The sequence below is a fragment of the Pezoporus flaviventris genome, unplaced genomic scaffold, assembly GCF_033815535.1.
Source record: "Pezoporus flaviventris isolate CSIRO_AGI_PZ_B2104156 unplaced genomic scaffold, CSIRO_AGI_Pfla_v1 ptg000037l, whole genome shotgun sequence".
NCBI lineage: Eukaryota > Metazoa > Chordata > Aves > Psittaciformes > Psittacidae > Pezoporus > Pezoporus flaviventris.
Genome location: NW_026892585.1, coordinates 14,964,101 through 14,977,862, shown reverse-complemented (window position 1 = coordinate 14,977,862; position 13,762 = coordinate 14,964,101). Strand labels below are relative to the sequence as shown.

At 40.0% G+C, this 13,762-nt stretch overlaps 1 protein-coding gene across 1 annotated transcript; it reads left to right on the top strand.

Moving 5' to 3' along the window:
• Positions 1-1,237: 1,237 nt before the first annotated feature.
• NPVF (neuropeptide VF precursor) lies at positions 1,238-12,248 on the top strand. The gene is made up of 4 exons (XM_061465059.1): positions 1,238-1,520; positions 8,432-8,529; positions 10,315-10,684; positions 11,553-12,248. The coding sequence occupies exons 1-4, from the start codon at positions 1,289-1,291 to the stop codon at positions 11,558-11,560; spliced, it is 708 nt and encodes a 235-aa protein (XP_061321043.1). The 5' UTR covers positions 1,238-1,288; the 3' UTR covers positions 11,561-12,248.
• The last annotated feature ends 1,514 nt before the right edge of the window (positions 12,249-13,762 follow it).

The window sequence follows — 13,762 nt, the reverse complement described above, 5'->3', positions numbered from 1 at the left end:
GACAAATAGTTGCTAAATTAAACAGTCTTTAAAGAGACAAAGACAGGCAAAACCAGAGCTTCCTCCTTTTGCCCCCAGCTTCTGGCAGCCTGCTCCTAAAGAATGATTGTAATTCTACAAAAACAAATGCAAGAGTATAGGGAACTACATGATAGAACTAGGTGACTGTTATCAGTATCTCCAGTGATGTACTGTTGTAAATAGAGAAATAAACAGCTCACTACTGTAAAAAAATTACAGGGCTCTAAATCCACCAGGGGATTGTGGTGATATCATAAACTATAAGAGCAAAAGCTCAAGTGGCCTTATGCAGTCACCACAATCCAGCAGAGGAATTACAGCCCTATAACTCAAGATTTACTTAGTTTGTACACTTTACAGAGCACAGAACTGAGCTTTGGATCAGTGCCCTGCACAGACTGTCCAGGTTTGATCTTCCCCCCCTGCTCTTTGTCTCTTACTCTCTTCCTTCACAGGCACCGTACACGGCTCTCATCGTTCCTAGCACTTGCCTTACAAGAGCCGCCGAAGCTCCTTTGCTACAGGACTGATTTTGTCTCTAATAAATGTGTGCAAGGTTCAGGGAACTGAGCAGCAAACAAACTGACTTGGCATCTGAGAAGGATTTTGGGGGACACTGTCTTACAAAACCTCCCTCCAGTACATGCTTATCTGATGCCCAAACCAATATGTCAAGAATTACAAAATGACTTTTCGAGGCCATTGCCAGCCCATCCCAGAAATGCTGGGCACTACAGGTGACTCTTAGCAGTAAATGTTCTTTATTCATAAACAGTTGTGAAACGTTCTCTTTCAAAACAAAGTGAGGTTGCACACAGCTGTTTCAGTATATATGGGTCCCAAACCAGCACAGCAATTAAGCTTGAGTAATCCTGTCTTTTCTTCTAGATCATTTCAGCTGAAGATGGTGTGTCCCATCCTGTATTCAGATGTTAGATTTGTTCTTTAAGGGCTTCTTTTTTTAAAGTAATTTCTTCGTATCATCCTTTCCCCATTCAGCTGTCCTGAGATACCAAAGAGGAGCTGCTGAACAGCTAGTGGTGGGTTCCAGTACTCACTTGCACCTTGCCATTCCCAGTCTTCCCATTAGAAATTTTCTGATTCCACAGTCACACCATAGGGATCAGATCTTCACAAGAATCTGCCCTCTGTATTTCGGGTGAACAGGGATGCACAAACAATTAAAAAAACCAAAAGGGATGGAAAGCAGTTCACCAGACCATAAAACCTCAGTGATAAAGCAGCCAAGCTGTCCAGCCAGCCCAGCATGCTATCTCAAACAGTATCCAGTACCACATTCCAAAGAAAGTTGCACAAAATATGCAATCATTGGACAACTGTCTGCATTGTTAACCTCGCCTATTTGCAGTCAAGTTGGTACCTCTCTTCCCAAGCCCTGCTTTACCTCGCTGAGAAGCCCTTGACTGTCTCTCTCTCTAGAAGGTGGCCCCGGCAGGAGGCTCACTCAGTGTCTTCTCGGCTCCTCATTTCTTCCCCAGGTGAGATAACAGCAGTCTGTCAAGCCCTTTTCTGGCTCCAGCTGATTTGGTCAACAGCAATGGGAGCTGGCAGGAGCTGGTGAGGAGCAGCAGGCTGCTTCTTGGTGACCTGGTTTGTCAGAGGTGAGCACAGCCCTGACCCTGATGCAGGGAGATGCATGAGGCAGAAGTCTACCCCACCTCTCCCCATGCTCATGGTGGTGAGACGGGCACCTTCCATGAGCTAGGATTGTGAATTATTATTTCTATGCAAGCATCAAAAATAACTCTCAGCCATGGACCACGGCCCCATGGTGGTGGCTGTGCTTCTCCACATCCCCTTCACAATGTAAAGACATGTTACAGGCCCTGTGGGTAGGATTCAGCTCAAGGTTAAGTAATGGCACCATCAGCTCCTTCACCACCAGATGCAAAGTTTAGTACTTCCCAATGAAATACTAATTCCCATTCCAGGATACTGTCTAAAGTCACTGTTGTAAAACAGCAAGGATGAAAAGAACAGATTTTTCTCTCCCCTTTTCCCTTTAAAAAGCTACACTGGGGGAGGGGGGTGTAGAAGGAAAGGGGGGGAGGGAACAAAAAAATGAAAATCAACTCAAAAACTGGAGAGAAGCTTTGTTTCAAATAAGCTGGACCCGCTTCTCTAGTTTTGTCAGTAAAATGCTTGCAGCCTCTTTCTCCCTCCAAGAAACATAGGTGTTTCCCTTTCATTTTTTTCCTCTCCTAAATTGTTTACATTTTTTCCTAAAGCGAGTTTCAGACCCTGCAGCCCACAACTCAGCTAATAAATAGTGCAATCTTCGTGCTCCTCTGTTTATGTACAGTGCATAGGGGAACTATTAAATGAGTACAATATTTCTAGGGAAAAATCATTCCACAAAAGCTGAGAGCAAGGAATGAAGGTGTCTGTATCTATAACTAACACAGGTTCCAAACTGAAAAAGGGAAGGGGGAACATGGAATAATGAAATCTATTAAGAATCCCTTGGTTAATAGTTAACTTGAATAAAAGCTGCTAATGATATTTTAAAGTCCTGAAGGAGTTTTTCAAGACATAATTTAATGTTGTATTTTTTTCTTCATGCACTTTCCATTGCTGCCTGTGGACCCTAGATTTAATCAGATTTCCCATTCTTCTAAGACTTTATGAAGTCCTTCTTGATTTGCAGCCAACCAAAGCACTTTCAATAATGTATGGTAAAAGGGTTTAATTTTTAATATACAAGAATGGGCTAGAGCTGCTACACACTGTAGTAGATTGGTAAGTACAGTATTACACTCTGCAGAGTAGTTAGTAAAAAAGAAGAATGCATTTATATCCCAAATGTTATTGAAAACATGTTTATTTTATTACTAACAAATGTATAATTGAAGAACCTGTCTAATCCAGAATTACTGTTCACACCTTCTTTACCAAGATAAAGTCATTTTCAGCTTGTTACCATAATAACTCAAGCCTCCCATGGTTTTCTGTCTCTCATGCTGCTCTGCTGCTCCAAAAGCTCAAGGAAAAAATAGAGAACCGATTAAAATGTGAGGTTACACATTCATATTCTGGATTCAGCTAAGCAAGGGGGAAAATATCTTCTAACACTGGAGACCAATTCATAGGGGTTAACCTTAAAATAAGATTATTTGTACCTTGATATTTGCATGCATTTGTCCTTTGTTTAATACTACCCAGAAAACAAGAATGCTCAGAGCTACATATAGATGAAAACCGAGGCTAAAAGTGAAGGTCTGACACTGCAAATCAGAGAGGGCTGTTTCATAAAAGTTGCTTTCCTTTACCAAGCTATAGTACACAAAGAAAGGGGCTTTCATAGTAAATTCCCCTATTCTTCAAAATCCCCAAAGATGAACTAATGCTTCCTTAATATATTAATAAGATAGAAATTATCACTGTGCCATAGTAACTGTACAGATGCTGAGGCTTTATACCTGTGGTAATTCATCTGAGTCATTCCTGATTTATTATTGGTTTCTTAATGAAATGAGGCAAATCTGTTTCTCTATGCATAAGTGTGTGCCTGTCAGTCACCCTCGATAACTTTCAAGTCTAGAAGCCAAATTCAGTTGAATTTGGCAGGGAGAAGTCTTGCTGAAATTCCACTTCATGATAACACGCATGGCAAGAGAGGATAGACACGCTGCTCATGCAGGGATCCTACAGTAAGGTTAATCCTTACTGGACCTCAGAGAATATACGTTGTTGTTTACTCTTTAATCTCAAAGTCATGGGAAACCAAGCTTCACTGGCTTCCCTGATCACTGAAATATTTACTGTCAGTATAAGAGGAACACCAGGCCTACATTCGAATACAGTGTCAGGGTAGTGACGGCACTGGAAGTATGACCATCTGCTTAGAGCCATAGATATTTCAGGCAAATACACCTTGGCTTGTGCACCAGGACTAAGCACAACACAGAAAAGCCAGCACAACCCACTGCATCCCATAGGAATGCCTGGAAAATGAACAGAATTGCTTGCCAGTGAAAAAAAATTATATTTTTAAATCTTCTTACTTCAAAATGAGCCATAGAATAGGTCACATGAAATATAATGGCAAAATTGATATATTATGAATGATTTATCATTATGGAAATATGCAGATGCTTATTGGTGACAAGAGTCATATAACATACAATTTTCACACAATAGGTTGTTAATAATGGATAAGGATTTATCAGTATATCCTTTTTTAAAGAAAGAGCAATATTAAAACTTGTTCTTTCACTGGAATCAAATAACTTACTGTACATTGAGTTGCTTGTGAAATTGAGCTACTCTTGCCATTACTACTAATTACATTTTAATGTTGAATTTCTAAAGGAAATGTACATCAAATCACTGCAGGAACTCATCACAGATCAGATCCGCCTTACTGTTACACCACTAAGCCAAAATTAATGCTTTTTCCTGTGCCTACATACACTACATTAAGAGAAAAAAGGAAGGAAGCACTACCTTGTCCTAGTTTGTAGCATGTTCCTGGTAGGAAAACTTAAAACTGGTCCTGCCTGTGAGGCTTGTTTCACATGCACATGGGAGGATTTGCTCCTATTTAACTAGGAAATTTTCAGAACAGAAGCTCAGTTATGGCCAAGTCGTAGGGATAGCTGGGCTGATGAGTGATGTAAGATAATGAGACAAAACAAGTGTGGGACAAGAGGCTAGGAACTCTGCATGTGTTTTCAGCAATACTCAGAGCCTGCTCCCCATCTTATGCCTTAGTCAGACCCTTTGAGATCAAACTGGAGCAACTCAAGAATAGTCAGCCCTCTTCGCAATGCTGTTTGTTGCTACCAGCAGAGGTGTCTTCCCTCCACAAATAAGCAATCTTAATAGATCATGCCTCAGTTGAAGCTAGCAGAGCCAGTTTATTCTCTGCTGAAGATGGTCTAAACATAGCAGAACTCGCAGTCACATTGATGTATGCTCACATTATCCATTCTGGTACTTGAGTGAGAGGTTCCGACAAGTCCTTCCTCAAGAAAGATAAAGAACAATCATCGTAACTGCTTGAAATTTCCAAAGAGTTCCTGCTGTAAGCCTTCAAAGGCAAATTAATCCATAAGAAAGGTACAGGGACGTACAGCTCTCTCTCTGCCTGGCATGCAAAACACCTGAAAACTTCACTTTGTGTTGATTAGGAAATCAACATACATACAAGACAAACCGAATGTCAAGAAGGCCTGATGTTTAGACAACAGCAATACATTTTCCTATCCTGTCTAGGGAAAACAGAAGTTGTATTTGTGCCAAACAATGCAGGAGAGTTTTTGGAGCTTGCCAATTCCATTTAATTTAGAAAGCAAATATCTTCACACAGTTAATTGAAAGACCATTGATCAAGAAAGGTTCATAAACCAGCAGCTAGGTAAAAGGAAAGCCCAATGGTAAATGACCACATGGTAGATAGATGTTAGCGCATGAATTGCATTCATTATTGTCTTTATTGTTGCCATAAAGAAAAGGAATTTGGAAAATCCATCTGTTCCCACAGATGGAAGCCCCCTGACATGAGGCTCCAGAGAGTCAGGAACCTGTATTCAGTCCTCAGTGAAAAGAGACAATTGCTGTCCCTGACCTACCAGAGCACTAAGAGGACATGAGCTCCTTTTAGAGGTCTTCTCCATTGACAGCCTCCTTTTATTCCCACTGTTTTCCAAAGAATTTGACCCAGATTTGCAAATACAAAAATTTTGGCACCCCAAAAACTCCATTTCCCTGCCAAGAATATTTATTCTTTTTGAAGAAAAAAGAGAAGTCACTTACTCTGAGAGGAAGCTACCAAGGCGCTCTGAGGACTGATGATGCTTCCTTACTTCCTACATACATTTATGTATGTACATGCAACCACTCTTCAGGAATCATTACTGGTCCAGTATCTTTCCCCTCCTCATCTACAACATCCTACTCTAAAAATGTAGAACAGTCTCAGGGAATGCAAAGGTTAAGCACTGCCCCTTGAGACTATACAGAATAGTGTTTTTTCTCATCATATGTCACTTTTCCAAGCAGTTTTCTGAAGGAAGCACCAGAACTTTGAATCCAGCCTTTGCTGCTGTTAGCCGGGGCCAGAAGGATTACATACAGCTAAGAAACAAAGAGGAAATTAATGTAATTAGTGTGTACAACAAGGGAAAACAGCACATAAAAGGCAGTGACTGATTAGAAGGCATTCTTTTCTCATAGGGGCTCCTAATTAGTTTACTAATACCATTCTTATCTATTTTAACAATTTAATGGTCTCTTGTCACATCAGAAATGAGCAGAACCTGTCACACCCTCTCCACCTGGGGAAGTTCACCTGAGAAGAAACTGTTTCCTTTTCACTTCCAGCTGTCAATGAGATTTCCATCTTCCCTGGGAAGGGGGCTGCTTCCCACATGCTCTGTGCCAGGCAGGTTCACCTCAATAGCAAGCTCTCCCCACATAACTCTGCTTCCAGATGCTACCTCTACATCCGGCTCCCAGATCACCACTTTCATCTGGCTGACACCTTAGTCTAAGCCCCACCAGAGGATAGACTAGCACGGCAAACCAATCCTTTGGTGTCCAAAAGTATAGTGGTCCTAATCTCAGGGATAGGATTACTCCTGATCCCTGGATTGCTCAAGCAGTAATGACCTTAAGATGACAGAGGGTAGATTTAGATTAGGTATTAGGAAGAAGTTCTTTACTGTGAGAGTGGCACAGGGTGCCCAGAGAAGCTGTGGATGCCCCACACTTGTCAGTATTCAAGGCCACATTGGATGGGGCTTTGAGCAACCTGGTCTAGTGGAAGGCATCCCTGCCCATGTCAGGGGCATTGGAACTGGGTGATCTCGAGGTTCTTTCCAACCCAAACCATTCTGCGATTCTATTATTCTATGGCCCAAGCTTAAACAGGGACTTGCTGCTCCTCCCCCTATTGGATAAGAATTAAAGTGTGGGAGAGGCAAAGAAGAAGTTGTTATTTCTCCTAGGGAGATCATTAATTAAAATTTATTTTTCTCATTTTTCACTTTAAGTGAATCTAGTAAGCAATGTGGGTGACACGTTTAGTGTTTCCCACTATTTTAGTCAAGTTAAAGCAATAGTCATGTCAGAGCAGTTTCCAACACACCTGTGGTTCTCACAAGTCCGAAAGGAGGTACGAGTATCTTGTTAGATCTAATACAATGCCACTTAATGCCTGCAGGATCTCAGAGAATCTAAGGCAGAAATTAATCCATGCATGGCACACAGCTTTAAACCCATAAAACCTGGCAACTTAATTCTAAAATCAGGTTACTTCCAAATCCTTCAGCTTCACAGTGCAGTAAACCCAGTAACATACTGTCAACAGATAAAAAGTCAATACTATCCATACTGCCTACAACATAAAACGTTCTCTTGGGACAACTTTGCCCATTTTTCGATGAGCAATCAGATATTTTTCCTTGTGCAGCTGATTTTAAGTAGTACCATATGAGATGAAGGCAATCATTTCAAGAATTTAAGAATAACAAATGAGAGAACATCACAATATGCCTTTTGTATGGCACCCTGGCTCACCAGCCTATCTAGCAACCAATTCAATGTGCACTTTAAGGGCATATTTAGTGTGCAGCCTGAATCCCCTCTGGGGACAGAACATACATGGGTAGTCCAGTGCTTTCATAGCATGCAGCAAAGGGGCAGGTGCCTTTTTAAAACCTGCTATTGGAAATTTGGCCCTAAGAACATAGAGGTAACACAACTTTGAAATTTCTGGAAACTTAACTGATGGGCAGGGTTCTAAAAGCATTTTCCTAATTCAGCCTGAATGCAAATTAACATGTTCAATTTAGCGCAAAGACACGATGTAGATCGATAGATGTCATTGATGCATAACATCTCTTATGACCTGACCAACAACTTCAGTAGATACCACTTGATTTCAATAGGCCAAATGTCCCTAGTTATACATAAAAAACAAGCCTTATATGATCACTTAAAGAGAGCAATGCATATATGAAGAAAGCTTCCTTTCACAGTCCTTCTGAGGACACTGATACAAAAGAAACAAGGTGTTTTCTTCTGCTGGTGATGGAACATTGTGGCTGTTGTAAGTCCCTATGTTATGGCTCTCAAGTTTAGTTAATTAAGACATATTTCACCAGAGGAAACTATTTGTAAAGACAGTGTGTCCCTAACAAGAATCTATGCTGCTTAAGAGGGCTCACAAAACAAATTCCCAACATTCTTCAAATAAATTCAAATTACTTCCCTAATTAAGAATTGCAGCTTTTGAGACTGATGTCATAGGAACAAAACCTTTTTGTTTTCTGATCATATAAAATGATGGCAGTTTTCTTTTCTGTACAGATTCTGAGCTCCTTAAGTAAGTGTAATTTGAGAGAAATGAAATTCATTCCAATTAAGTTTGTTCTGTTTGCTTTAGCTATAGTGGTGTTTCAGACATCGAATACTATGTGCCTAGATGAGCTGATGAAGTCCAGTCTGCAGAGCACAGAAGATGATGTTGATAAGTATTACAAGGTAAGAGCTGTATTGCTATGAATTATTTGGGAGAACTGTGGGTCAGACCTTGAGCACTTTGAAATCTTTGGCAAAGGCTCTCCTAACCCCACTGCACAGTACTCAGCATTGCAGAACTAGCAGTATGGAAAAAGCTTGTTGGAAGAATTTTCAGGAAATACATTTGCTTGAACACATACACTGTGCAAATCAATTCGTGTTTCAATTTTCTTGTAATACAGCCTTGCAATTACATGGAGACTTACTCTGAAATGTTTCTTGCTTACATAGTGGGGCCTCACTTAAAATTCCTGTCAGGCGTTTTATGCACAGAATATAACAGATATATTATTAATCCAAAATTAATAAAGGCATGCTTGTGATACTCAAAGAATAATGATAAACAGGGAACATCTTAAATTTAATACAATTAATGGTTTTAAAATTCTACTCTGGAAATTGACTATAAAAACATCTTTGCGGGGCTGCACATTTATTATATCTCAATAGATGCCAAATTAAATTTGTACAGTCCATCTGTATTATTTTTCTTGTCTACCCTGCAAATACTCCCTGGGAAATGAGAGCCAACCTCTCTTTCTGACTGATCATCATTGGTGTACTAAAGATCCTTCAAACCAAAATGCGACGTCAATTATTTTAGTGAACTGCTGTGGTCTTCAGCTCACTGTCTTTTACATACTTCAGAAGGGGTGTGCAGGTGCAATCAGAGGGATAGTTTATTTAATGTTTTAATCATGGAATATGAACTAGAATGGTTCATTCCCCTTCTCTCTGAGTAGCTGGAAAAGTTCCCAGGAAGTCACCAAACAGGGACAAGGAACTGAAATGAAGATTAGTAACATTTGTGTCTTTAACTGAAATTGAAAAACGTATTTGTACCTATTTGCTGTTAAGGCTTGGAAATCTATCATTGCCATAAAAATAAGTGACTTTAATATGCCCAGGGAAAGAACACCGCTATAAGGTCATGTTGATATAGCTAGTTTTCAGGCAGCAGCTGCCCTTTGCATCATGAGACCAGAAATACACCAGGCTCAGTTCTTCATCGTATGCCAGCGTAGACACAGAATGTAGATTTTGTGCTGGCTGCACAAAAATTAGGAGCCCGGGAGCTCCTAATGCATCTTGTGTCCTAGTGGAGGACCAAAGCAACTTAAAGCTGAGGACAATCTCTACACTGCAAGGCCAGAACAGGCATCATATCAACTTGACTGAAACACTTGCCATTCATTTCCCTGGTTGTTAGCCCAGGAGGATATTGGGCCAAAAGCATCCATCAAGTGCTTAGGAAGAAATGAGCTATACCTTCAGGTAGCTTGACCCATCCTTCTGTTCATCCAGACTAGATGAGTAAGAGGCTGGGTCTGTGTCAAGTTACCAAACATAGCCAGCATCTTCCCCTGCAGACAACTTCAGTTGGTGATACTAGAAAATGTGGACCTGACAGTGCCTCCTGTCTACACTTCACTGATGGCACAGGTACCAACACCTATGCCCAGAAATATTTCCAACTGACACCATTTGAACAGTTCTAGATACCGATATGGAAATGCTCTCTTGAGTCAGTGTACTGAAAAGGTAAGCAGGACAATGTCTGCATATGAAATAATCCACATTACAATGGAGTTTAGCAAATAACATCTAAAAAGCATTAGACACCCAAAAGAGGGTGTTACCCATCAGCTTTCTAGAAAGATATGAAAATGAATACTTTGTGTGATTGGTAGCTGGAGTAATGCCCCATAAAATGATAGTATCCTTTATTTAATTCTTTTTCTTTAGATTAAAGATGTCTTGGAAGAAAAGGAGAGGAGTCTCAATTTTGAAGAAATGAAAGACTGGGGATCGAAAAATATCCTTAAAATGAACCCTTCTACCATAAACAAGATGCCAAATTCAGCTGCTAATTTACCTCTTAGGTTTGGAAGAGGTTATCCAGAAGAAAGAAGCATTAAACCAATTGCTAATTTGCCTCTGAGATTTGGCAGAGCTTTTGGAGATAACATACCTAGGCATGCTCCAGAAGTATCACACAGGCCTGGGAGGTCTCCACTTGTTAAAAGTTCCAGTCAGTCACTTCTAAATTTTCCACAGAGATTTGGGAAGTCACTGTCTGTCAATCTGCCTCAAGAAGTTCAGGAATCTGAACCAGGTAATACTATACAAGTGTTCAAGCCATATATTAAAATGCATATTAAATCATAGGTTAGGGATGATCAAATACAACCAGATTTCCTCAAGGGATATTCCCTAAGCATTTTGATGAGCCCAGTTTGCAGTTCATCAAATCAAAAAGCCTCAAGTACTAGTAGAGAGTCTCTTTATGAAACCTTTTCTAATGAGAAGATGCCAAATATCCAAAGCTGCAAATGTTCATATGACAAGATTAGGTTTGAAAACACTTTTTTAGATCAGTTTTCACATTGAAAAGTTTAAAGCTTTGGTGAAAAAGGTTCAGGATTATTAAAATATCTCATTTCTGCGCTATAAAGTGACCAAATAAAATTACTCTTCTATTTTCTAAATTTATGCAAATTAGAGTTAAAAAAAAAAGAAAGACAAAATTCCAAGCTGAATTGCAGCATTTTGAAAATGATGGCAGTTCTCATGCAAACCTTCTGTTTTTTTTCCTTCAGACTCCCTTACTGAGGCAAGGTTTGAGATTTTGATTCTTCCAAATTAAGATGAAAAATTTGTTTTGACATCTCAGAAATTTTTTTAGGATAGGAAAAAATATTTATTGCCTGTTACTGGGAATAATTTAAAGCAGCTCCTCAATATCAGTCCTTCGTATCATATATGCTGCTTTATCCAAACTCTCCATTTGCCTTGTAACTGAGTTTCAGCTGGCTCCCCCGATGTGTATCTGCTGCATGCATGAGGTAGAAATTCAGGCCAGGAAAGGTAACTGATATATTCAAAGCCAAGGTTCTTTCTTGTTTAATCTGATTCCTGTAATTTCTTTCTCACCGTCTCACCTGATTGTAACAGATTTTGTTTTATTTGTCTGATATTTTTAGGGATATGAGTTCTACCAGTTACGGTAATACTGGAATGAAATAATGAAGACAGAATCTGAAAGACACTGAAAATCTGCAATGTGTTTTCAAAACTAAAGGTCATGGAAAGGAAACCTATAAGAACTGTAATGCAAACCTGACTTCATGTTATGAATAATTCTGTACAAACCCTTGATGTATAAGGCAATGACAATTGTAGTGACTGTTGTAGCAGTTTACTTCAGTGGCAGTGTAGTATAAATTCTGTTTACTTCTGTGCAACTTCTGTCCTGTTGGTTGTAAAACCTGATTTCAGAACAATGGCTGTATAACTGAAAGCATTTCAACCAAAATTAAAAGAAGCATAGTATGAATAAAGCAGCATGGTACAAATAAAATGAAGTCTACAATACTAATAACAAACAGGAGCAGGATCAAAACCACTGGTACTCTTTGTGTCATATGCAGCTAAAGAAAAACAAGTAAAATGTAGAGAGAGCACTTTTCCTGTTGTTTATGAGTCATGTTATACATAAATCTGAAAGGTAACTTGTCAAGAATTTGTCACAAATAAAACCTACTATCTTGGACCCCACTGAGGAATAACATCTAACTAAAGTCACATGCGTTGTAATGTAATGATCTTGGGCTTTATATCTGAGATAATGCCCTTCCTAATGGTCTACAAGATCTGCCCTGTGGGTGTCCCACTTCCTCTGTTATTGTGAATGACACGTACACATGCAGAAGGGACTACTCCATTTAAGCCTGAACTTCTATTTCATACTTCCTATCAAAACCATTCTCTTCTAAATGAAATATCATGTGTTCAGGCTTCCTCCAAAACTGAGTTTTCAGTAAGCTTTGAAGAGAAGCTAAATTCGCACCTGTTACAGGGAAGCCAAATATAGTAGACTACAGGACCTCAGGGATTCTTTCTTCTGGTCCTCAGATGCTGCATTACTTTTACACCATGTCTGGCCAATGGTGGAAATAGGCATACCCCCCAAAACCAGACCACATGTACAAACGTGTATGTATGTACTTGACAGTCACACCTTGACAGTCACAACTGATTACCAACCAACAAGACAGCAGCATCATTACAGTCTCCAATTATATACCAACAAGACTGACATAAACACACAAATGGGCTGATCCCTTTATCACTCATAGGTTAATAAAACTGAAAGCTGCTAGCAGATCTCTCACCCAAACAAGGCAAACAGGTGCCTCCAGTTGCTCTTCCATATCTGTTATCTCTTTAGCAGCTGGCTTTCAGACCCTTGTTCGCTCACTGTCCTGTCCTATGGTCTCCCTGGTAGCTGGCTCCTACACCTCTCATCCTGCTCACCACCTAGTCCAGCTTTAAATTCGTATTAGAATCACACACACAAATGGGTCCCTTCATCAGCAGCTGTTAGATATTCAGTCTGTTGAAGAGCTGATATCCACGCAATCCATCTCTCCAGTTGCTAGCCCTCAGGCTTGCAGGATTCTTCAACCCTTGGTCTCTATCTCGAGCTGCTGGCACTCAGACCACTCACTCTCACCAGCTGACCTGGCTTGAAATCAGCTAGCAGATCATGACACGTGTGCATGCAGAATAGAGAGCACATTCACACAGGAAAACATTCACTTATCAAGTTTACCAAGAAGACAAGACATACTGTGATGATCAGGCACAGGGCATAGCCTGACAAAAAATGACGGCAGCTTGACTACATGCAGCTGACCTCTTTTATCCCCTCTCTTCCTCATTTTCCCATACTTGCTCCTCTCCCATGTATCTCGATCCCTGCATTTGACTGTTTTTGGCTCTCCCCTAAACATCCCAAAATAAATCCAGCACTTTCCCACATCTCTTGAAACATCCCATAATAAATTTTATGCGATTCTGCAAGGCCTCTCAGATATCCCATTGTAAGTTTGCTGTTTCCTATGAGATTCATGATAACCAGTTACAGAGCTCTGGCTGAACCTCCTCAAGGCATTGAGTGGTTCCTTAAAGATCCCATCAATCACTGATCTAAGACTTCTGCTCTTTGTTACTGTCTTCTTATCTCTTCTTCCTTGGGGTTTGGGTATCTGAGAGTTTAATTTATTGTTTCTTCTGTCTCGTCTTAGTCTTTTATGCTGAATAACTGGTAACCAGATATCTTTACATTCCACATATCTTTAGAAGAACCTGGAAAAAATCCTAATCAAACTGATCACTTTTATCAGATAAA

Excerpts from the sequence above, each read along its gene's own strand:
- NPVF (XM_061465059.1), top strand. The coding sequence starts at position 1,289 with ATGCTATCTCAAACAGTATCCAGTACCACATTCCAAAGAAAGTTGCAC. Across the intron at positions 1,521-8,431 it reads GCTCCTCATTTCTTCCCCAG|CTATAGTGGTGTTTCAGACA; the intron begins GTGAGATAACAG and ends TGTTTGCTTTAG. Across the intron at positions 8,530-10,314 it reads ATGTTGATAAGTATTACAAG|ATTAAAGATGTCTTGGAAGA; the intron begins GTAAGAGCTGTA and ends CTTTTTCTTTAG.